This window comes from Coturnix japonica, chromosome 16 (assembly GCF_054131305.1).
Source record: "Coturnix japonica strain WE chromosome 16, WE-NBRP24, whole genome shotgun sequence".
Lineage (NCBI taxonomy): Eukaryota > Metazoa > Chordata > Aves > Galliformes > Phasianidae > Coturnix > Coturnix japonica.
In genome coordinates, this window is record NC_140678.1 from 1,259,896 (window position 1) to 1,282,187 (window position 22,292).

The 22,292-nt window shown below is 47.2% G+C and overlaps 1 protein-coding gene across 1 annotated transcript in view; it reads right to left on the reverse strand.

The window, feature by feature from the left end:
- MUC16 (mucin 16, cell surface associated) overlaps positions 1–22,292 on the reverse strand; it is a 56,965-nt gene that overhangs the window by 23,735 nt on the left and 10,938 nt on the right. The window contains 1 exon segment of the mRNA XM_085517667.1: positions 467–21,628. Within this exon segment, the coding sequence (XP_085373793.1) occupies positions 467–21,628 (21,162 nt within the window).

Here is a 22,292-nt window from a genome sequence, read left to right on the forward strand (position 1 = left end):
TTGGATTTAGTTGCATGCTTTTCTTCAGAGGTTTTTTAGTGGCTCGGTACATTCTATCTTAATGCACTCATATCTTGGAGCCTCTTTGTTGTTTTTATTGTTCTATGGATGTTTTGCTGTGTTTCAGGTATAAAATATTTGAAGACTGTTTAGCCATCACCTTTCCTGTTTAAAGGATTATACAGAGGACAGTGAAATTATCACTTATCAGTAATGCATTCAAAATGGAATTGGAAATTCAGCTTACTTCCTGGAGCGCATTTTACTGAGATTGCATTGTATGACATAGGTTAAAAATATCTGATCAGAAGAAACTTGATATTTGCTTCAAATAAATTATAAAATGCCCTTAGTTTAAAAAATAAAAAAAAAATTACTCAAACTTAAAACTCATCTAAAAAGTACATAATCTTCCTGATTTTCGCCTAGATTTTCATTATATTAGTTATTAGATTAATATACTTACATGTAATAGGAAGTGGTGAAACGTTAACATAAGAAGTTTTTTCAAAATAAGAGGTACTTGCAACATCATAAAAGGGATGTGTTGATGTCGGTTTTGTTGAATAAGTTCTGAAATGATAAGGCGAGGATGTGCTGGCTAGGAAAGAAGAAACTACAGTGGTTGATTCCGAAGATGTGAGAGATAGCAAGGGTGAAGTAGGTGATGATATGGATGCTGCTTCAAGATGTGTAGGTTCTGTTCGAGTAAAAGAGCTAGTAGTAGTAGAGTGGGAATGTGATGCAACCTGTGCAGTGTTCGTTTCTTCTGCTTTGCTTATAAATTCTGTTGTTGAGAAGAGAAATGTAGTTTTTGATGTTGATTCCACAAGAGTAGAAGGTGGAGTAGAAGTGCTAGCAGATGTAGTTTGAGTTGGTGTTGTGGCCTGGGTAGCTGTGGAGGATGTTTGTCCAGTACTGGATGTGATGGCTGCACTGGTGCTAGGGAGCGATGTACTTGCAAGGGTAGAAGTAGAAGTTGTTTCTATGGTAGAGGTGGCTGGAGGTGTAGTCCCAGCTGCAGAAGTGGTCTCCTGAGAAGTGGATGGAGTAGCTTCTGAGGTGGTTGGAGGAGATGGGCTTGTTCTTAGAGTAGATGTGGGTGTTTGTGGATTTGAGGTGGTTGATGCTGCTGATGTCTCTGCAGGAGTGCTAGTTAGCATTACAGTAGATGTGGCCAGTGGTCTTGAACTGACTACAGTGCTCGTTTCTTGTGCTTGGCCTGATGTTTGTGTTGTTGGCAAGAGAACTGTAGTTGCTGATGTTGTTTCCGCAAGAGTAGATTGTGTAGGGTTAGTGCTAGCAGATGTAGTTTGAGTTGGTGTTGTGGCCTGGGTAGCAGTGGAGGATGTTTGTCCAGTACTGGATATGAGGGCTGCGCTGGTGCCGGGGATTGATGTACTTGTGAGGGCAGGTGTCGAGGTTATTGCTACGGTAGAGGTGGCTGGAGGTGTTGTCCCAGCTGCAGAAGTGATCTCCTGAGCAGAGCTTCCAGTAAGAACTGATGTGGTAGTGCCTGGTTCAATTGTCTCAGATGCGGATGTGCTGCTATGTGATGTGAAGATGGTGGTGAACGGTGTGCTGTTTGTGATAGTGGTTGTTATCTGAGCTGAAGTGTCTGTGCTGGCTCTTGTGGATGTACCAGCAGTGGATGTTTCGGCAGACTGGCTGGTGGTTTCTTGCATGATTGAGGGTAGAGTGCTTGTCAACCCAGGAGCTGTAGATTGGTATGGTGTCGAAGAGCTCGTAACTGTGGTTTCAAAAGCAGATGTTGCTGGTGTAGCAGTGGTGGATGTCTGTGTAGCTGTGGATGAAACAGCAGCAGTGGTGTATAGATGTGAACTCTCAGTGAGTGTTGATGTGGAGGCTGTAGTTACGGTTGACGTTGAAGCAGTTGTGGTCCCAGCTGCAGAAGTGGTCCCCTGAGCAGTGGACAGAGTAGCTACTGAGGTAGTTGGAGGAGATGGGCTTGTTGTAAGAGTAGACGTGGGTGTTCGTGGATTTGTGGTGGTTGCTGCTGCCGATGTCTCTGAAAGAGTGCTAGTTAGCGTAGGAGAAGATGTGCCCATCAGTGTTGTTGTGACTGCAGAGCTCGTTTCTTCTGCTTGACTTGATGTTTGTGTTGTTGGCAAGAGAACTGTAGTTGTTGATGTTGTTTCCTCAAGAGTAGATTGTGCATTGGAAGTTCTACTAGCAGATGTAGTTTGAGTTGGTGTTGTGGCCTGGGTAGCAGTGGAGGATGTTTGTGCAGTACTGGATGTGAGGGCTGCCCTGGTGCTGGGGAATGATGTACTTGTGAGGGCAGGAGTGGAGGTTATTGCTATGGTAGAGGTGGCTGGAGGTGTTGTCCCAGCTGCAGAAGTGATCTCCTGAGAAGTGGATAGAGTAGCTTCTGATCTGGTTGCAAGAGATGGGCTTGTTCCAAGATTAGAAGAGGATGTTTGTAGAGTTGGGGTTGTTTCTGTTGCTGATGTCACCGCAGGAGTGCCAGTTAGTGTTACAGAAGATGTGGCCAGTGCTCCTGTTGTGACTGCTGTGCTTGTTTCTTCTGCTTGGCTTGATGTCTGTGTTGGTGACAAGAGAACTGTAGTTGTTGATGTTGTTTCCTCAAGAATAAATTCTGTAGGGTTAATGCTAGGATATGTGGTTTCATTTGGTGTTGTGGCCTGGGTAGCAGTGGAGGATGTTTGTCCAGTACTGGATGTGAGGGATGCACTGGTGCTGAGGAGTGATGTACTTGCAAGGGTAGAAGTTATTTCTATGGTAGAGGTGGCTGGAGATGTCGTCCCAGCTGCAGAAGTGGTCTCCTGAGAAGTGGATAGAGTAGTTTCTGAGGTCGTTGGAGGGGATGGGCTTGTTCCAAGAGATGAAGAGGATGTTTGTACAATTGGGGGTGTTTCTGTTGCTGATGTCTCTACAGGAGTGCCAGTTAGTGTTACAGAAGATGTGGTCGGTGGTCTTGTTGTGACTGAAGTGATCGTTTCTTGTGCTTGGCTTGATGATTGTTTTGTTGACGAGGGAACTGTAGTTGTTAATGTTGTTTCCTCAAGAGATGGTTGTGTAGGGTTACTGCTAGCAGTTGTTGTTTGAGTTGGTGTTGTGCCCTGGGTAGCAGTGAAGTATGTTTGTCCAGTACTGGATGTGAGGGCTGCACTGGTGCTGGGGATTGATGTACTTGTGAGGGCAGGTGTCGAGGTTATTGCTGGGGTAGTGGTAGCTGGAGGTGTTGTCCCAGCTGCAGAAGTGATCTCCTGAGCAGAGCTTCCAGTAAGAGGTGATGTGGTAGTGCCTGGTTCGCTTGTCTCAGATGCAAATGTGCTGCTATGTGATGTGAAGATGGTGGTGAACGGTGTGCTGTTTGTGATAGTGGTTGTTAGCTGTGCGGAAGTGTCTGTGCTGCCTGCTGTGGATGTACCAGCAGTGGATGTTTTGGCAGCGTGGCTGGTGGTTTCTTGCATGATTGAGGGGAGAGTGCTTGTCAATACAGGAGCTGTAGATTGGTATGGTGTCGAAGAGCTCGTAACTGTGGTTTCAAAAGCAGATATTGCTGAGGTAGCAGTGGTGGATGTCTGTGTAGCTGTGGATGAAACAGCAGCAGTGGTGTATAGAGGTGAACTCTCAGTGAGTGTTGATGTGGAGGCTGCAGTTACGGTTGACGTTGAAGCAGTTGTGGTCCCAGCTGCAGAAGTGGTCCCCTGAGCAGTGGACAGAGTAGCTACTGAGGTAGTTGGAGGAGATGGGCTTGTTGTAAGAGTAGACGTGGGTGTTCTTGGATTTGTGGTGGTTGCTGCTGCCGATGTCTCTGAAAGAGTGCTAGTTAGCGTAGGAGAAGATGTGCCCATCAGGGTTGTTGTGACTGCAGAGCTCGTTTCTTCTGCTTGACTTGATGTTTGTGTTGTTGGCAAGAGAACTGTAGTTGCTGATGTTGTTTCCTCAAGAGTAGATTGTGCATTGGAAGTTCTACTAGCAGATGCAGTTTGACTTGGTGTTGTGGTCTGGGTAGCAGTGGAGGATGTTTGTCCAGTACTGGATGTGAGGGCTGCCCTGGTGCTGGGGAATGATGTACTTGTGAGGGCTGGAGTGGAGGTTATTGCTATGGTAGAGGTGGCTGGAGGTGTCGTCATAGCTGCAGAAGTGATCTCCTGAGAAGTGGATAGAGTAGCTTCTGATCTGGTTGCAGAAGATGGGCTTGTTCCAAGAGTAGAAGCGGATGTTTGTACAGTTGGGGTTGTTTCTGTTGCTGATGTCACTGCAGGAGTGCCAGTTAGTGTTACAGAAGATGTGGCCAGTGGTCCTGTTGTGACTGCAGAGCTCGTTTCTTGTGCTTGGCTTGATGTCTGTGTTGTTGGCAAGAGAACTGTAGTTGTTGATGTTGTTTCCACAAGTGTTGATTGTGCATTGGAAGTTCTACTAGCAGTTGTGATTTGGGTTGGTGTTGTTGCCTGGGTAGCAGTGGAGGATGTTTGTCCAGTACTGGATGTGAGGGCTGCCCTGGTGCTGGGGAATGATGTACTTGTGAGGGCCGGAGTGGAGATTATTGCTATGGTAGAGGTGGCTGGAGTTGTCGTCATAGCTGAAGAAGTGGTCTCCTGAGAAGTGGATAGAGTAGCTTCTGAGGTGGTTGCTGCAGGTGGGCTTGTTCCAAGAGTAGTAGAGGATGTTTGTAGAGTTGGGGATGTTTCTGTTGCTGATGTCACTGCAGGAATGCCAGTTAGTGTTACAGAAGATGTGGACAGTGGTCTTGTTGTGACTGCAATGCTCGTTTCTTCTGCTTGGCTTGATGTTTTAGTTGTTGGCAAGAAACTTGTACTTGTTGATGTTGTTTCCACAAGAGTTGATTGTGCATTGGAAGTACTTCTAGCAGTTGTGATTTGGGTTGGTGATGTGGCCTGGGTAGTATTTGAGGTTGTATTTTCAGGTCTTTCTAAGACAACTGCACTGGAGTTAAGGAGTGAAGTACTTGTGAGGGTAATAGTAGATGTTGCTGCAAGGGTAGAGCTGGCTGGTGGTGTCATCCCAGCTGCAGAAGTGGTCTCCTGAGCAGTGGATAGAGTATGTGCTGAGGTGGTTGGAGAAGATAAGCTTGTTCCAAGAGTAGAAGAGGATGTTTCTGGAGTTGAGGTGGTTGCTGCTGCTAATGTCTCTGCAGGAGTGCTACTTAGCATTACAGTAGATGAGCCCATTGGTCTTGAAGTGACTGCAGTGCTCGTTTCTTGTGCTTGGGTTGATGTTTGTGTTGTTGGCAAGAGAACTGTAGTTGCTGATGTAGTTTCCTCAAGAGTAGATTGTGTAGGGTAAGTGCTAGCAGATGTAGTTTGAGTTGGTGTTGTGGCCTGGGTAGCAGAGGAGGATGTTTGTCCAGTACTGGATGTGAGGGATGCACTGGTGCTGGGGAATGATGTACTTGTGAGGGTAGAAGTTGTTCCTATGGTGGAGGTGGCTGAAGGTGTCGTCCCAGCTGCAGAAGTGGTCTCCTGAGAAGTGGTTAGAGTAGCTTCTGATCTGGTTGCAGGAGATGGGCTTGTTCCAAGAGTAGAAGAGGATGTTTGTAGAGTTGGGGTTGTTTCTGTTGCTGATGTCACTGCAGGAGTGCCAGTTAGTGTTACAGAAGATGTGGCCAGTGCTCCTGTTGTGACTGCAGTGCTTGTTTCTTCTGCTTGGCTTGATGTCTGTGTTGGTGACAAGAGAACTGTATTTGTTGATGTTGTTTCCTCAAGAATAAATTCTGTAGGGTTAATGCTAGGATATGTGGTTTCATTTGGTGTTGTGGCCTGGGTAGCAGTGGAGGATGTTTGTCCAGTACTGGATGTGAGGGATGCACTGGTGCTGAGGAGTGATGTACTTGCAAGGGTAGAAGTCGTTTCTATGGTAGAGGTGGCTGGAGATGTCGTCCCAGCTGCAGAAGTGGTCTCCTGAGAAGTGGATAGAGTAGTTTCTGAGGTCGTTGGAGGGGATGGGCTTGTTCCAAGAGATGAAGAGGATGTTTGTACAGTTGGGGTTGTTTCTGTTGCTGATGTCTCTACAGGAGTGCCAGTTAGTGTTACAGAAGATGTGGTCGGTGGTCTTGTTGTGACTGAAGTGATCGTTTCTTGTGCTTGGCTTGATGATTGTTTTGTTGACGAGGGAACTGTAGTTGTTGATGTTGTTTCCTCAAGAGATGGTTGTGTAGGGTTACTGCTAGCAGTTGTTGTTTGAGTTGGTGTTGTGCCCTGGGTAGCAGTGAAGTATGTTTGTCCAGTACTGGATGTGTGTGCTGCACTGGTGCTGGGGATTGATGTACTTGTGAGGGCAGGTGTCGAGGTTATTGCTGGGGTAGTGGTGGCTGGAGGTGTTGTCCCAGCTGCAGAAGTGATCTCCTGAGCAGAGCTTCCAGTAAGAGGTGATGTGGTAGTGCCTGGTTCGCTTGTCTCAGATGCAAATGTGCTGCTATGTGATGTGAAGATGGTGGTGAACGGTGTGCTGTTTGTGATAGTGGTTGTTATCTGAGCCGAAGTGGCTGTGCTGGCTCTTGTGGATGTACCAGCAGTGGATGTTTCGGCAGACTGGCTGGTTGTTTCTTGCATGATTGAGGGTAGAGTGCTTGTCAACCCAGGAGCTGTAAATTGGTATGGATTGGAAGTGCTCGTAACTGTGGTTTCAAAAGCAGATGTTGCTGAGGTAGCAGTGGTGGATGTTTGTATAGCTGTGGACGAAACAGCAGCAGTGGTGTATAGAGGTGAACTCGCAGTGAGTGTTGAAGTGGAGGCTGTAGTTACAGTTGACGTTGAAGCAGTTGTGGTCCCAGCTGCAGAAGTGGTCTTCTGAGTAGTGGATAGAGTATCTGCTGAGGTGGCTGGAGGAGATGGGCTCGTTCCAAGAGTAGACGTGGGTGTTTGTTGATTTGAGGTGGTTGCTGCTGCTGATGTCTCTACAGGAGCGCTAGTTAGCGTAACAGATGATGTGCCCATTGGTCTTGTTGTGACTGCAAAGCTCGTTTCTTCTGCTTGGCTTGATGTTTGTGTTGTTGGCAAGAGAACTGTCGTTGTTGATGTTGTTTCCAGAAGAGTTGATTGTGTAGGGTTAGTGCTAGCAGATGTAGTTTCAGTTGGTGTTGTGGCCTGGGTAGCAGTGGAGGATGTTTGTCCAGTACTGGATGTGAGGGCTGCACTGATGCTGGGGTGTGATGTACTTGTGATGGTAGAAGTAGATGTTGTTTCTATTGTAGAGGTGGCTGGAGGTGTCGTCCCAGCTGCAGAAGTGGTCTCCTGAGAAGTGGATGGAGTAGCTTCTGAGGTGGTTGGAGGAGATGGACTTGTTCTTAGAGTAAATGTGGGTGTTTGTGGATTTGAGGTGGTTTCTGCTGCTGATGTCTCTGCAGGAGTGCTAGTTAGCATTACAGTAGATGTGGCGAGTGGTCTTGAACTGACTACAGTGCTCGTTTCTTGTGCTTGGCCTGATGTTTGTGTTGTTGGCAAGAGAACTGTAGTTGCTGATGTTGTTTCCTCAAGAGTAGACTGTGTAGGGTTAGTGCTAGCAGATGTAGTTTGAGTTGGTGTTGTGGCCTGGGTAGCAGTGGAGGATGTTTGTCCAGTACTGGATGTAAGGGCTGCACTGGTGCTGGGGATTGATGTACTTGTGAGGGCAGGTGTCGAGGTTATTGCTGGGGTAGTGTTGGCTGGAGGTGTTGTCCCAGCTGCAGAAGTGGTCTCCTGAGCAGAGCTTCCAGTAAGAGGTGATGTGGTAGTGCCTGGTTCGCTTGTCTCAGATGCAAATGTGCTGCTATGTGATGTGAAGATGGTGGTGAATGGTGTACTGTTTGTGATAGTGGTTGTTAGCTGAGCCGAAGTGTCTGTGCTGGCTCTTGTGGATGTACCAGCAGTGGATGTTTCGGCAGACTGGCTGGTGGTTTCTTGCATGATTGAGGGGAGAGTGCTTGTCAACCCTGGAGCTGTAGATTGGTATGGAATGGAAGTGCTCGTAACTGTGGTTTCAAAAGCAGATGTTGCTGGGGTAGCAGTTGTGGATGTCTGTGTAGCTGTGGACGAAACAGCAGCAGTGGTGTATAGAGGTGAACTCGCAGTGAGTGTTGAAGTGGAGGCTGTAGTTACAGTTGACGTTGAAGCAGTTGTGGTCCCAGCTGCAGAAGTGGTCCCCTGAGTAGTGGATAGAGTAGCTGCTGAGGTGGTTGGAGGAGATGGGCTCGTTACAAGAGTGGACGTGGGTGTTTGTGGATTTGAGGTGGTTGCTGCTGCTGATGTCTCTACAGGAGCGCTAGTTAGCGTAACAGAAGATGTGCCCATTGGTCTTGTTGTGACTGCAAAGCTCGTTTCTTCTGCTTGACTTGATGTTTGTGTTGTTGGCAAGAGAACTGTCGTTGTTGATGTTGTTTTCACAAGTGTTGATTGTGTAGGGTTAGTGCTAGCAGATGTATTTTGAGTTGGTGTTGTGGCCTGGGTAGCAGTGGAGGATGTTTGTCCAGTACTGGATGTGAGGGCTGCACTGGTGCTGGGGAATGATGTACTTGTGAGCATAGAAGTAGAAGTTATTTCTATGGTAGAGGTGGCTGGAGGTGTTGTCCTAGCTGCTGTAGTGGTCTCCTGAGACGTGGATAGAGCAGCTTCTGAGATGGTTGCAGGAGATGGGCTCGTTCCAAGAGTAGACGTGGGTGTTTGTGGATTTGAAGTGGTTTCTGCTGCTGATGTCTCTACAGGAGTGCTTGTTAGCGGAGGTGAAGATGTGCCCATTGGTCTTGTTGTGACTGCAGTGCTCATTTCTTCTGCTTTGCTTGATGTTTGTGTTGTTGGCAAGAAACTTGTACTTGTTGATGTTGTTTCCACAAGAGTTGATTGTGCATTCAAAGTACTACTAGCAGTTGTGGTTTGGGTTGGTGTTGTGGCCTGGGTAGTATTTGAGGTTGTATTTTCAGGTCTTTCTAAGACAACTGCACTGGAGTTAAGGAGTGAAGTACTTGTGAGGGTAATAGTAGATGTTGCTGCAAGGATAGAGCTGGCTGGTGGTGTCGTCTCAGCTGCAGAAGTGGTCTCCTGAGCAGTGGATAGAGTATGTGCTGAGGTGGTTGGAGGAGATAAGCTTGTTCCAAGAGTAGAAGAGGATGTTTCTGGAGTTGAGGTGGTTGCTGCTGCTAATGTTTCTGCAGGAGTGCTACTTAGCATTACAGTAGATGAGCCCATTGGTCTTGAAGAGACTGCAGTGCTCGTTTCTTGTGCTTGGCTTGATGATTGTGTTGTTGGCAAGAGAACTGTAGTTGTTGATGTTGTTTCCTCAAGACTGGATTGTGTAGAGTTAGTGCTAGCAGATGTAGTTTGTGTTGGTGTTGTACTCTGGGTAGCAGTGGAGAATGTTTGTCCAGTACTGGATGTGAGAACTGCACTTGTGCTATGGAGTGATGTACTTGTGAGGGCAGGAGTCGAGGATATTGCTATGGTAGCTGTGACTGGTAGTGTTGTTCCTGCTGCAGAAGTGGTCTCCTGAGAAATGGATGGAGTAGCTTCTGAAGTGGTTGCTGGAGATGGGCTTGTTCCAAAAGTAGACGTGGGTGTTTGTGGATTTGAGGTTGTATCTGTTGTTGTTGTCACTGCAGGAGAGCCAGTTAGTGTTACAGAAGATGTTGCCATTGGTCTTGTTGTGACTGCAGAGCTCGTTTCTTCTGCTTGGATTGATGTTTGTGTTCTTGGCAAGAGAACTGTACTTGTTGATGATGATGTTTCCACAAGAGTTGATTGTGTAGGGTTAGTGCTAGCAGATGTAGTTTGGGTTGGTGTTGTGGCCTGGGTAGCAGTGGATGTTGTTTGTCCAGTACTGGATGTGAGGGCTGCACTGGTGCTGGGGATTGATGTACTTGTGAGGGCAGGAGTCGAGGTTATTGCTACGGTAGAGGTGGCTGGAGGTGTTGTCCCAACTGCAGAAGTGGTCTCCTGAGCAGAGCTTCCAGTAAGAGGTGATGTGGTAGTGCCTGGTTCGCTTGTCTCAGATGCAAATGTGCTGCTGTGTGATGTGAAGATGGTGGTGAACGGTGTGCTGTTTGTGATAGTGGTTGTTAGTTGAGCCGAAGTGTCTGTGCTGGCTCTTGTGGATGTACCAGCAGTGGATGTTTCGGCAGACTGGCTGGTGGTTTCATGCATGATTGAGGGTAGAGTGCTTGTCAACCCAGGAGCTGTAGATTGGTGTGGAATGGAAGTGCTCGTAACTGTGGTTTCAAAAGCAGATGTTGCTGGTGTAGCTGTGCTGGATGTTTGTATAGCTGTGGACGAAACAGCAGCAGTGTATAGAGGTGAACTCGCAGTGAGTGTTGAAGTGGAGGCTGTAGTTACAGCTGGCGTTGAAGCAGTTGTGGTCCCAACTGCAGAAGTGGTCTCCTGAGCAGTGGATAGAGTATCTGCTGAGGTGGTTGTAGGAGATGGGCTTGTTCCTAGATTAGACCTCTTTGTTTGTGGAGTTGAGGTGGTTGCTGCTAATGATGTCACTGCTGGACTGCTAGTTGGCATTATTGAAGAAGATGTACCAGTTGGTCTTGAAGTGACTGCTGTGCTCGTTTCTTGTGCTTGGCTTGATGTTTGTGTTGTTGACAAGAGAACTGTAGTTGTTGATGTTGTTTCCTCAAGAATAAATTCTGTAGGGTTAATGCTAGGATATGTGGTTTGAGTTGGTGTTGTGGCCTGGGTAACAGTGGAGGATGTTCGTCCAGTACTGGATGTAAGGGCTGCACTGGTGCTGGGGAGTGATGTACTTGTGATGGTAGAAGTAGAAGTTGTTTCTATGGTAGAGGTGGCTGGAGGTGTTGTCCCAGCTGCAGAAGTGGTCTCCTGAGAAGTGGATAGAGTAGCTTCTGACGTGGTTGGAGGAGATGTGCTTGTTCCAAGAGTAGAAGAGGATGTTTGTAGAGTTGGGGTTGTTTCTGTTGCTGATGTCACTGCAGGAGTGCCAGTTAGTGTTACAGAAGATGCGGCCAGTGGTCTTGAAGTGATTGAAGTGCTCGTTTCTTGTGCTTGGCTTGATGTTTGTGTTGTTGTCAAGAGAACTGTTGTTGATGATGTTGTTTCCACAAGAGTTGATTGTGTAGGGTTAGTGCTAGCAGATGTAGTTTGAGTTGGTGTTGTTGCCTGGGTAGCAGTGGATGTTGTTTGTCCATTACTGGATGTGAGGGCTGCGCTGGTGCTGGGGAGTGATGTACTTGTGAGGGTAGAAGTTGAGGTTATTGCTGGGGTAGAGGTGGCTGGAGGTGTTGTTCTAGATGCAGAAGTGGCCTCCTGAGCAGAGCTTCCAGTAAGAGGTGATGTGGTAGTGCCTGGTTCGCTTGTCTCAGATGCAAATGTGCTGCTATGTGATGTGAAGATGGTGGTGAACGGTGCGCTGTTTGTGATAGTGGTTGTTAGCTGAGCTGAAGTGGCTGTGCTGGCTCTTGTGGATGTACCAGCAGTGGATGTTTCGGCAGCCTGGCTGGTGGTTTCTTGCATGATTGAGGGTAGAGTGCTTGTCAACCCAGGAGCTGTAGATTGGTATGGAATGGAAGTGCTCGTAACTGTGGTTTCAAAAGCAGATGTTGCTGGGGTAGCAGTGGTGGATGTTTGTATAGCTGTGGACGAAACAGCAGCAGTGTATAGAGGTGAACTCGCTATGAGTGTTGAAGTGGAGGCTGTAGTTACAGCTGACGTTGAAGCAGTTGTGGTCCCAGCTACAGAAGTGGTCTCCTGAGTAGTGGATAGAGTATCTGCTGAGGTGGTTGGAGGAGATGGGCTTGTTGTAAGAGTAGACGTGGATGTTCGTGGAGTTGAGGTGGTTGCTGCTGCTGATGTCACTGCAGGAGTGCTAGTTGACATTAGAGAAGACATGCCAGTTGGGCTTGGAGTGACTGCAATGCTCGTTTCTTCTGCGTAGCTTGATGTATGTGTTGTTGACAAGAGAATTGTAGTTGTTGATGTTGTTTCCTCGAGAGTTGATTGTGTAGGGATAGTGCTAGCAGATGTAGTTTGAGTTGGTGTTGTGGCCAGGGTAGCAGTGAAGGATGTTTGTCCAGTACTGGATGTGAGGGATGCACTGGTGCTGGGGAATGATGTACTTGTGTGGGTAGAAGTAGAAGTTGTTTCTATGGTGGAGGTGGCTGAAGGTGTCGTCCCAGCTGCAGAAGTGGTCTCCTGAGACGTGGATAGAGTAGCTTCTGAGATGGATGGAGGAAATGGGCTTGTTCCAAGATTAGATGTGGTTGTTTGTGGAGTTGGGGTTGTTTCTATTGTAAATGTCACTGCAGGAGTGCCAGTTAGTGTAACAGAAGATGTGCCCATTGGTCTTGTTGTGACTGCAGTGCTCGTTTCTTGTGCTTGGCTTGATGTTTGTTTTGTTGTCGAGGGAACTGTACTTGTTGATGTTGTTTCCACAAGAGTTGATTGTGTAGGGTTAGTGCTAGCAGATGTAGTTTGAGTTGGTGTTGTGGCCTGGGTAGCAGTGAAGGATGTTTGTCCAGTACTGGATGTGAGGGATGCACTGGTGCTGGGGAATGATGTACTTGTGTGGGTAGAAGTAGAAGTTGTTTCTATGGTGGAGGTGGCTGAAGGTGTAGTTCCAGCTGCAGAAGTGGTCTCCTGAGACGTGGATAGAGCAGCTTCTGAGGTGGTTGGAGGAGATAGGCTTGTTCTAAGAGTAGACGTGGGTGTTTGTGGAGGCGAGGTGGTTGATGCTGCTGATGTCTCTGCAGTAGTGCTAGTTGGCAATAGAGAAGAAGATATGCCAGTTGTTCCTGGAGTGACTGAAGTGCTCGTTTCTTCTGCTTGGCTTGATGTTTGTGTTGTTGACAAGGAAACTGTAGTTGATGATGTTGTTTCCACAAGAGTTGATTGTGTAGGGTTAGTGCTAGCAGATGTAGTTTGAGTTGGTGTTGTTGCCTGGGTAGCAGTGGATGTTGTTTGTCCATTACTGGATGTGAGGGCTGCGCTGGTGCTGGGGAGTGATGTACTTGTGAGGGTAGAAGTTGAGGTTATTGCTGGGGTAGAGGTGGCTGGAGGTGTTGTCCCAGCTGCAGAAGTGGTCTCCTGAGCAGAGCTTCCAGTAAGAGGTGATGTGGTAGTGCCTGGTTCGCTTGTCTCAGATGCAAATGTGCTGCTATGTGATGTGAAGATGGTGGTGAACGGTGTGCTGTTTGTGATAGTGGTTGTTAGCTGAGCTGAAGTGTCTGTGCTGCCTCTTGTGGATGTACCAGCAGTGGATGTTTCGGCAGCCTGGCTGGTGGTTTCTTGCATGATTGAGGGTAGAGTGCTTGTCAACCCAGGAGCTGTAGATTGGTATGGAATGGAAGTGCTCGTAACTGTGGTTTCAAAAGCAGATGTTGCTGGGGTAGCAGTGGTGGATGTTTGTATAGCTGTGGACGAAACAGCAGCAGTGGTGTATAGAGGTGAACTCGCTATGAGTGTTGAAGTGGAGGCTGTAGTTACAGCTGACGTTGAAGCAGTTGTGGTCCCAGCTACAGAAGTGGTCTCCTGAGCAGTGGACAGAGTATCTGCTGAGGTGGCTGGAGGAGATGGGCTCGTTCCAAGAGTAGAAGAGGATGTTTGTGGAGTTGAGGTGGTTGCTGCTGCTGATGTCACTGCTGTAGTGTTAGTTGGCATTAGAGAAGATGTGCCAGTTGGGCTTGAAGTGACTGCAATGCTTGTTTCTTCTGCTTGGCTTGATGTTTGTGTTGTTGGCAAGAGAACTGTAGTTGCTGATGTTGTTTCCACAAGAGTTGATTGTGCATTGGAAGTACTACTAGCAGATGTAGTTTGAGTTGGTGTTGTGGCCTGGGTAGCAGTGAAGGAAGTTTGTCCAGTACTGGATGTGAAGGCTGCACTGGTGCTGGGGATTGATGTACTTGTGTGGGTAGAAGTAGAAATTGTTTCTATGGTAGAGGTGGCTGGAGGTGTTGTCCCAGCTGCAGAAGTGGTCTCCTGAGACGTGGATAGAGTAGTTTCTGATCTGGTTGCAGGAGATGTGCTTGTTCCAAGAGTAGAAGAGGATGTTTGTAGATTTGGGGTTGTTTCTCTTGCTGATGTCACTGCAGGAGTGCCAGTTAGTGTTACAGAAGATGTGGCCATTGGTCTTGTTGTGACTGCAGTGCTCGTTTCTTCTGCTTGGCTTGATGTCTGTGTTGTTGACAAGAGAACTGTAGTTGTTGCTGTTGTTTCCTCAAGAATAAATTCTGTAGGGTTAATGCTAGGATATGTGGTTTCAGTTGGTGTTGTGGCCTGGGTAGCAGTGGAGGATGGTTGTCCAGTACTGGATGTGAGGGATGCACTGGTGCTGGGGAGAGATGTACTTCTGAGGGTAGAAGTTGTTTCTATGGTAGAGGTGGCTGAAGGTGTCATCGCAGCTGCAGAAGTGGTCTCCTGAGACTTGGATAGAGTAGTTTCTGAGGTGGTTGGAGGAGATGGGCTTGTTCTAAGAGTAGACGTGGGTGTTTGTAGAGGCGAGGTGGTTGATGCTGCTGATGTCTCTGCAGAAGTGCTAGTTGGCATTAGAGAAAAAGACATGCCAGTTGGTCCTGTTGTGACTGAAGTGCTCGTTTCTTCTGCTTGGCTTGATGTTTGTGTTGTTGGCAAGAGAACTGTAGTTGTAGATGTTGTTTCCACAAGAGTTGATTGTGCATTCGAAGTACTACTTGGAGTTGTGGTTTGCGTTGGTGTTGTGGCCTGAGTAGCAGTGGAGGATGTTTGTCCAGTACTGGATGTGAGGGCTGCACTGGTGCTGGGGAGTGATGTACTTGTGAGGGCAGGAGTGGAGGTTATTGCTATGGTAGAGGTAGCCGGAGATGTCTTCCCAGCGGAAGAAGTGGTCTCCTGAGAAGTGGATAGAGTAGCTTCTGAGGTGGTTGCAGGAGATGGGCTTGTTCTAAGAGTAGACGTGGGTATTTGTGGATTTGTGGTGGTTGCTGCTGCTGATGTTTCTGAAAGAGTGCTAGTTAGCATAGACGATGTGCCCATTGGTCTTGTTGTGACTGCAAAGCTCGTTTCTTCTGCTTGGCTTGATGTTTGTATTGTTGACAAGAGAACTGCAGTTGTAGATGGTGTTTCCACAAGAGTTGATGGTGCATAGGAAGTTCTACTAGCAGATGTGGTTTGAGTTAGTGTTGTTGCCTGGGTAGCAGTGGAGGATGTTTGTCCAGTACTGGATGTGTGGGATGCACTGGTGCTGGGGAGTGATGTACTTGTGAGGGTAGAAGTTGAAGTTGTTTCTATGGTAGAGGTGGCTGGAGGTGTCGTCCCAGCTGCAGAAGTGGTCTCCTGAGAAGTGGATAGAGTAGTTTCTGATCTGGTTGCAGGAGATGGGCTTGTTCCAAGAGATGAAGAGGATGTTTGTACAGTTGGGGTTGTTTCTGTTGCTGATGTCACTGCAGGAGTGCCAGTTAGTGTAACAGAAGATGTGGCCATTGGTCTTGTTGTGACTGCAGTGCTCGTTTCTTCTGCTTGGCTTGATGTCTGTGTTGTTGACAAGAGAACTGTAGTTGTAGATGTTGTTTCCACAAGAGTTGATTGTGTAGGGTTAGTGCTAGCAGATGTAGTTTGAGTTGGTGTTGTGGCCTGGGTAGCAGTGGAGGATGTTTGTCCAGTACTGGGTGTGATGGCTGCACTGGTGCTAGGGAGTGATGTACTTGTGAGGGTAGAAGTAGAAGTTGTTTCTATTGTAGAGGTGGCTGGAGGTGTCGTCCCAGCTGCAGAAGTGGTCTCCTGAGACGTGGATAGAGTAGCTTCTGAGGTGGTTGGAGGAGATAGGCTTGTTCTAAGAGTAGACGTGGGTGTTTGTGGAGGTGAGGTGGTTGATGCTGCTGATGTCTCTGCAGTAGTGCTAGTTGGCAATAGAGAAGAAGACATGCCAGTTGTTCCTGGAGTGACTGAAGTGCTCGTTTCTTGTGCTTGGCTTGATGTTTGTGTTGTTGGCAAGAGAACTGTAGTTGCTGATGTTGTTTCCACAAGAGTTGATTGTGTAGGGTTAGTGCTAGCAGATGTAGTTTGAGTTGGTGTTGTTGCCTGGGTAGCAGTGGATGTTGTTTGTCCAGTACTGGATGTGAGGGCTGCACTGGTGCTGGGGAGTGATGTACTTGTGAGGGTAGAAGTTGAGGTTATTGCTGGGGTAGAGGTGGCTGGAGGTGTTGTCCCAGCTGCAGAAGTGGTCTCCTGAGCAGAGCTTCCAGTAAGAACTGATGTGGTAATGCCTGGTTCGCTTGTCTCAGATGCAAATGTGCTGCTATGTGATGTGAAGATGGTGGTGAACGGTGTGCTGTTTGTGATAGTGGTTGTTAGCTGAGCTGAAGTGTCTGTGCTGCCTCTTGTGGATGTACCAGCAGTGGATGTTTCAGCAGACTGGCTGGTGGTTTCTTGCATGATTGAGGGTAGAGTGCTTGTCAACCCAGGAGCTGTAGATTGGTATGGAATGGAATTGCTCGTAACTGTGGTTTCAAAAGCAGATGTTGCTGGTGTAGCAGTGGTGGATTTTTGTATAGCTGTGGACGAAACAGCAGCAGTGTATAGAGGTGAACTCGCTATGAGTGTTGAAGTGGAGGCTGTAGTTACAGCTGACGTTGAAGCAGTTGTGGTCCCAGCTACAGAAGTGGTCTCCTGAGCAGTGGATAGAGTATCTGCTGAGGTGGCTGGAGGAGATAAGCTTGTTCCAAGAGTAGAAGAGGATGTTTGTGGAGTTGAGGTGGTTGCTGCTGCTGATGTCACTGCTGCAGTGCTAGTTGGCATTAGAGAAGATGTGCCAGTTGGGCTTGGAGTGACAGCAATGCTTGTTTCTTCTGCTTGGCTTGATGTTTGTGTTGTTGGCAAGAGAACTGTAGTTGTTGATGTTGTTTCCACAAGAGTTGATTGTGCATTGGAAGTACTACTAGCAGATGTAGTTTGAGTTGGTGTTGTGGCCTGCGTAGCAGTGAAGGAAGTTTGTCCAGTACTGGATGTGAGGGATGCACTGGTGCTGGGGATTGATGTACTTGTGTGGGTAGAAGTAGAAATTGTTTCTATGGTGGAGGTGGCTGGAGGTGTTGTCCCAGCTGCAGAAGTGGTCTCCTGTGAAGTGGATAGAGTAGTTTCTGATCTGGTTGCAGGAGATGGGCTTGTTCCAAGAGTAGAAGAGGATGTTTGTAGATTTGGGGTTGTTTCTCTTGCTGATGTCACTGCAGGAGTGCCAGTTAGTGTTACAGAAGATGTGGCCATTGGTCTTGTTGTGACTGCAGTGCTCGTTTCTTCTGCTTGGCTTGATGTTTGTGTTGGTGACAAGAGAACTGTAGTTGTTGATGTTGTTTCCTCAAGAATAAATTCTGTAGGGTTAATGCTAGGATATGTGGTTTCAGTTGGTGTTGTGGCCTGGGTAGCAGTGGAGGATGGTTGTCCAGTACTGGATGTGAGGGATGCACTGGTGCTGAGGAGAGATGTACTTCTGAGGGTAGAAGTTGTTTCTATGGTAGAGGTGGCTGAAGGTGTCATCGCAGCTGCAGAAGTGGTCTCCTGAGACTTGGATAGAGTAGTTTCTGAGGTGGTTGGAGGAGATGGGCTTGTTCTAAGAGTAGACGTGGGTGTTTGTAGAGGCGAGGTGGTTGATGCTGCTGATGTCTCTGCAGAAGTGCTAGTTGGCATTAGAGAAAAAGACATGCCAGTTGGTCCTGTTGTGACTGAAGTGCTCGTTTCTTCTGCTTGGCTTGATGTTTGTGTTGTTGGCAAGAGAACTGTAGTTGTAGATGTTGTTTCCACAAGAGTTGATTGTGCATTCGAAGTACTACTTGGAGTTGTGGTTTGCGTTGGTGTTGTGGCCTGAGTAGCAGTGGAGGATGTTTGTCCATTACTGGATGTGAGGGCTGCACTGGTGCTGGGGATTGATGTTCTTGTGAGGGCAGGAGTGGAGGTTATTGCTATGGTAGAGGTAGCCGGAGATGTCTTCCCAGCTGAAGAAGTGGTCTCCTGAGAAGTGGATGGAGTAGCTTCTGAGGTGGTTGCAGGAGATGGGCTTGTTCTAAGAGTAGACGTGGGTGTTTGTGGATTTGTGGTGGTTGCTGCTGCTGATGTTTCTGAAAGAGTGCTAGTTAGCATAGACGATGTGCCCATTGGCCTTGTTGTGACTGCAAAGCTCGTTTCTTCTGCTTGGCTTGATGTTTGTATTGTTGACAAGAGAACTGCAGTTGTAGATGTTGTTTCCACAAGAGTTGATGGTGCATAGGAAGTTCTACTAGCAGATGTGGTTTGAGTTAGTGTTGTTGCCTGGGTAGTAGTGGAGGATGTTTGTCCAGTACTGGATGTGTGGGATGCACTGGTGCTGAGGAGTGATGTACCTGCAAGGGTAGAAGTTGTTTCTATGGTAGAGGTGGCTGGAGGTGTCGTCCTAGCTGCAGAAGTGGTCTCCTGAGAAATTGATAGAGTAGCTTCTGAGATGGTAGCAGGAGATGGGCTTGTTCCAAGAGATGAAGAGGATGTCTGTGCAGTTGGGGTTGTTTCTGTTGCTGATGTCACTGCAGGAGTGCCAGTTAGTGTAACAGAAGATGTGGCCATTGGTCTTGTTGTGACTGCAGTGCTCGTTTCTTCTGCTTGGATCGATGTTTGTGTTGTTGACAAGGGAACTGTAGTTGTTGATGTTGTTTCCTCAAGAGTAGATTGTGTGGGGTTAGTGCTAGCAGATGTTGTTTGAGTTGGTGTTGTGGCCTGGGTAGCAGTGAAGGATGTTTGTCCAGCACTGGATGTCAGGGCTGCACTGGTGCTGGGGAGTGATGTACTTGTGAGGGTAGAAGTTGTTTCTATGGTAGAGGTGGCTGGAGGTGTCGTCCCAGCTGCAGAAGTGGTCTCCTGAGACGTGGATAGAGTAGTTTCTGAGGTGGTTGGAGGAGATGGGCTTGTTCTAAGAGTAGATGTGGGTGTTTGTGGAGGTGAGGTGGTTGATGCTGCTGTTGTCTCTGCAGAAGTGCTAGTTGGCATTAGAGAAGAAGACATGCCAGTTGGGCCTGGAGTGACTGAAGTGCTCGTTTCTTGTGCTTGGCTTGATGTTTGTGTTGTTGGCAAGAGAACTGTAGTTGTTGATGTTGTTTCCACAAGAGTAGATTGTGCACTGGAAGTTCTACTAGCAGATGTAGTTTGACTTGGTGTTGTGGTTTGGGTAGCAGTGGAGGATGTTTGTCCAGTACTGGATGTGAGGGCTGCACTGGTGCTAGAGAGTGATGTACTTGCGAGGGTAGAAGTCGAAGTAGTTTCTATGGTAGAGGTGGCTGGAGGAGTCGTCCCAGCTGCAGAAGTGGTCTCCTGTGAAGTGGATAGAGTAGCTTCTGAGGTGGTTGCTGGAGATGGGCTTGTTTCAAGAGATGAAGAGGATGTTTGTACAGTTGGTGTTGTTTCTGTTGCTGATGTCACTGCAGGAGTGCCAGTCGGCGTTACAGAAGATGTGCCCATTGGTCTTGAAGTGATTGAAGTGCTCGTTTCTTGTGCTTGGCTTGACGTTTGTGTTGACAAGACAAATGTAGTTGATGATGATGTTTCCTCAAGAGTTGATTGTGCATTGGAAGTACTAATAGCAGTTGTGGTTTGAGTTGGTGTTGTGGCCTGGGCAGCAGTGGAGGATGTTTGTCCAGTACTGGATGTGAGGGCTGCACTGGTGCTGGGGAGTGATGTACTTGTGAGGGTAGAAGTCGAAGTAGTTTCTATGGTAGAGGTGGCTGGATGTGTCATCCTAGCTGCAGAAGTGGTCTTCTGAGAAGTGGATGGCGTATCTTCTGAGGTGGTTGCAGGAGATAAGCTTGTTCCAAGAGTAGAAGAGGATGTTTGTGGAGTTGAGGTGGTTGCTGCTGCTAATGTCTTTGCGGGAGTGCTAGTTAGCATTACTGTAGATGAGCCCATTGGTCTTGAAGTGACTGCAGAGCTCGTTTCTTGTGCTTGGGTTGATGATTGTGTTGTTGGCAAGAGAACTGTAGTTGCTGATGTTGTTCCCTCAAGAGTAGATTGTGCATTGGAAGTACTACTAGCAGTTGTCGTTTGAGTTGGTGTTGTGGCCTGAGTAGCAGTGGAGGATGTTTGTCCAGTACTGGATGTGAGGGATGCACTGGTGCTGGGGAGTGATGTACTTGTGAGGGTAGAAGTCGAAGTAGTTTCTATGGTAGAGGTGGCTGGAGGTGTTGTCCCAGCTGCAGAAGTGGTCTCCTGAGAAGTGGATAGAGTAGCTTCTGAGGTGGTTGCAGGAGATGGGCTTGTTCCAGGAGTAGAAGAGGATGTTTGCACAGTTGGGGTTGTTTCTCTTGCTGATGTCACTGCAGGAGTGCCAGTCAGTATTACAGAAGATGTGGCCATTGATCTTGTTGTGACTGCAGTGCTCGTTTCTTCTGCTTGGCTTGATGTTTGTGTTGTTGGCAAGAGAACTGTAGTTGTTGATGTTGTTTCCACAAGTGTTGATTGTGCATTGGAAGTACTACTATCAGTTGTGGTTTGGGTTGGTGTTGTGCCCTGGGTAGCAGTGGAGGATGTTTGTCCAGTACTGGATGTGAGGGATGCCCTTGTGCTAGGGAGTGATGTACTTGTGTGGGTAGAAGTAGAAATTGTTTCTATGGTAGATGTGTCTGGAGGTGTTGTCCCCGCTGCAGAAGTGGTCTCCTGAGAAGTGGGTAGAGTAGCTTCTGAGGTGGTTGCAAGAGATGGGCTTGTTCCAAGAGTAGAAGAGGATGTTTGTAGAGTTGGGGTTGTTTCTGTTGCTGATGTCACTGCAGGAGTGCCAGTTTGTGTTACAGAAGATGTGGCCAGTGTTCCTGTTGTGACTGCAGTGCTCGTTGCTTCTGCTTTGCTTGATGTCTGTGTTGTTGAAAAGAGAACTGTAGTTGTTGCTGTTGTTTCCTCAAGAATAAATTCTGTAGGGTTAATGCTAGGATATGTGGTTTCAGTTGGTTTTGTGGCTTGGGTAGTACTGGAGGATGTTTGTCCAGCACTGGATGTCAGGGCTGCACTGGTGCTAGGGAGTGATGTACTTGTGAGGGTAGAAGTTGTTTCTATGGTAGAGGTGGCTGGAGGTGTCGTCCCAGCTGCAGAAGTGGTCTCCTGAGACGTGGATAGAGTAGTTTCTGAGGTGGTTGGAGGAGATAGGCTTGTTCTAAGAGAAGAAGTGGGTGTTTGTGGAGGTGAGGTGGTTGATGCTGCTGTTGTCTCTGCAGAAGTGCTAGTGGGCATTACTGTAGATGAGCCCATTGGTCTTGAAGTGACTGCAGAGCTTGTTTCTTGTGCTTGAGTTGATGGTTGTGTTGTTGGCAAGAGAACTGTAGTTGCTGATGTTGTTCCCTCAAGAGTAGATTGTGTATTGGAAGCACTACTAGCAGTTGTGGTTTGACTTGGTGTTGTGGCCTGGGTAGCAGTGGAGGATGTTTGTCCAGTACTGGATGTGAGGGATGCACTGGTGCTGGGGAGTGATGTACTTGTGAGGGTAGAAGTAGATGTTGTTTCTATGGTAGATGCGTCTAGAGGTGTCGTCCCAGCTGCAGAAGTGGTCTCCTGAGCTGTGGTTTTAGGAAGAGTTGTTGTGGTTGTGCCTGATTCGCTTGTCTCATATGTAGCTGTAGACTGATTTCGATTGGAAGAGCTCATAGTTATATTTTCACGTGCTGATGGTTCCTGGGCAGTAGTTGTCGATGTTTGTGTTTCTGGTGCACTTCTTAATTCTGTTTTTAAAAACATGAATTTGGAAATTTTTACATTAAATTTACTCAGAATTGAAGGGATCTTAATTATGTTCCTTGTTCACATCGTGTATATTCTTTTGGTTTTTTGCGTGCTATTTTGTAACTGAGTTACAGATTGCTCGTTTTCTTCTATTCAGTTCTGCTTTGATTTCAAGAATACCGGAGCTTGTCCTCCAGCCTCCTTAGGCTTATTAGCTGTGAGTCTGCCCAAACTACAAGCTTTACTTTCTCAGTGCATTTCTGCGCTAAGCAACCTAATTATTGGTACTTCTTTTCATGTCTAAGCATAAATCAAACCATTGCTCTTTCCCCTTGTGCAAAAATTAGTCCCTGCTTTTTCCTTATTTCTTTGTCATTGTTCTTATTTTTCTTGGTTTTAAATTCATTCAAGTGCAACTTTTGCATTTTTGATCGTGAGAGGACTCAAGGGATTATAGTATATTAAATACTGTATGTTTACAACAAGGCTTAAAGCAAACAAACAAGATACCTTGAATGTTCATTGGAGGAGTCAATGATGGTAAATTCTGTTATTAGAATTATGCAGATCATATAAACTTTAGGAATATCTTTGTTACTATAATGCACAATACTGGGATAATTATTTATGTTTTTATTTTTTTATTGAATCATAGAGCCACCA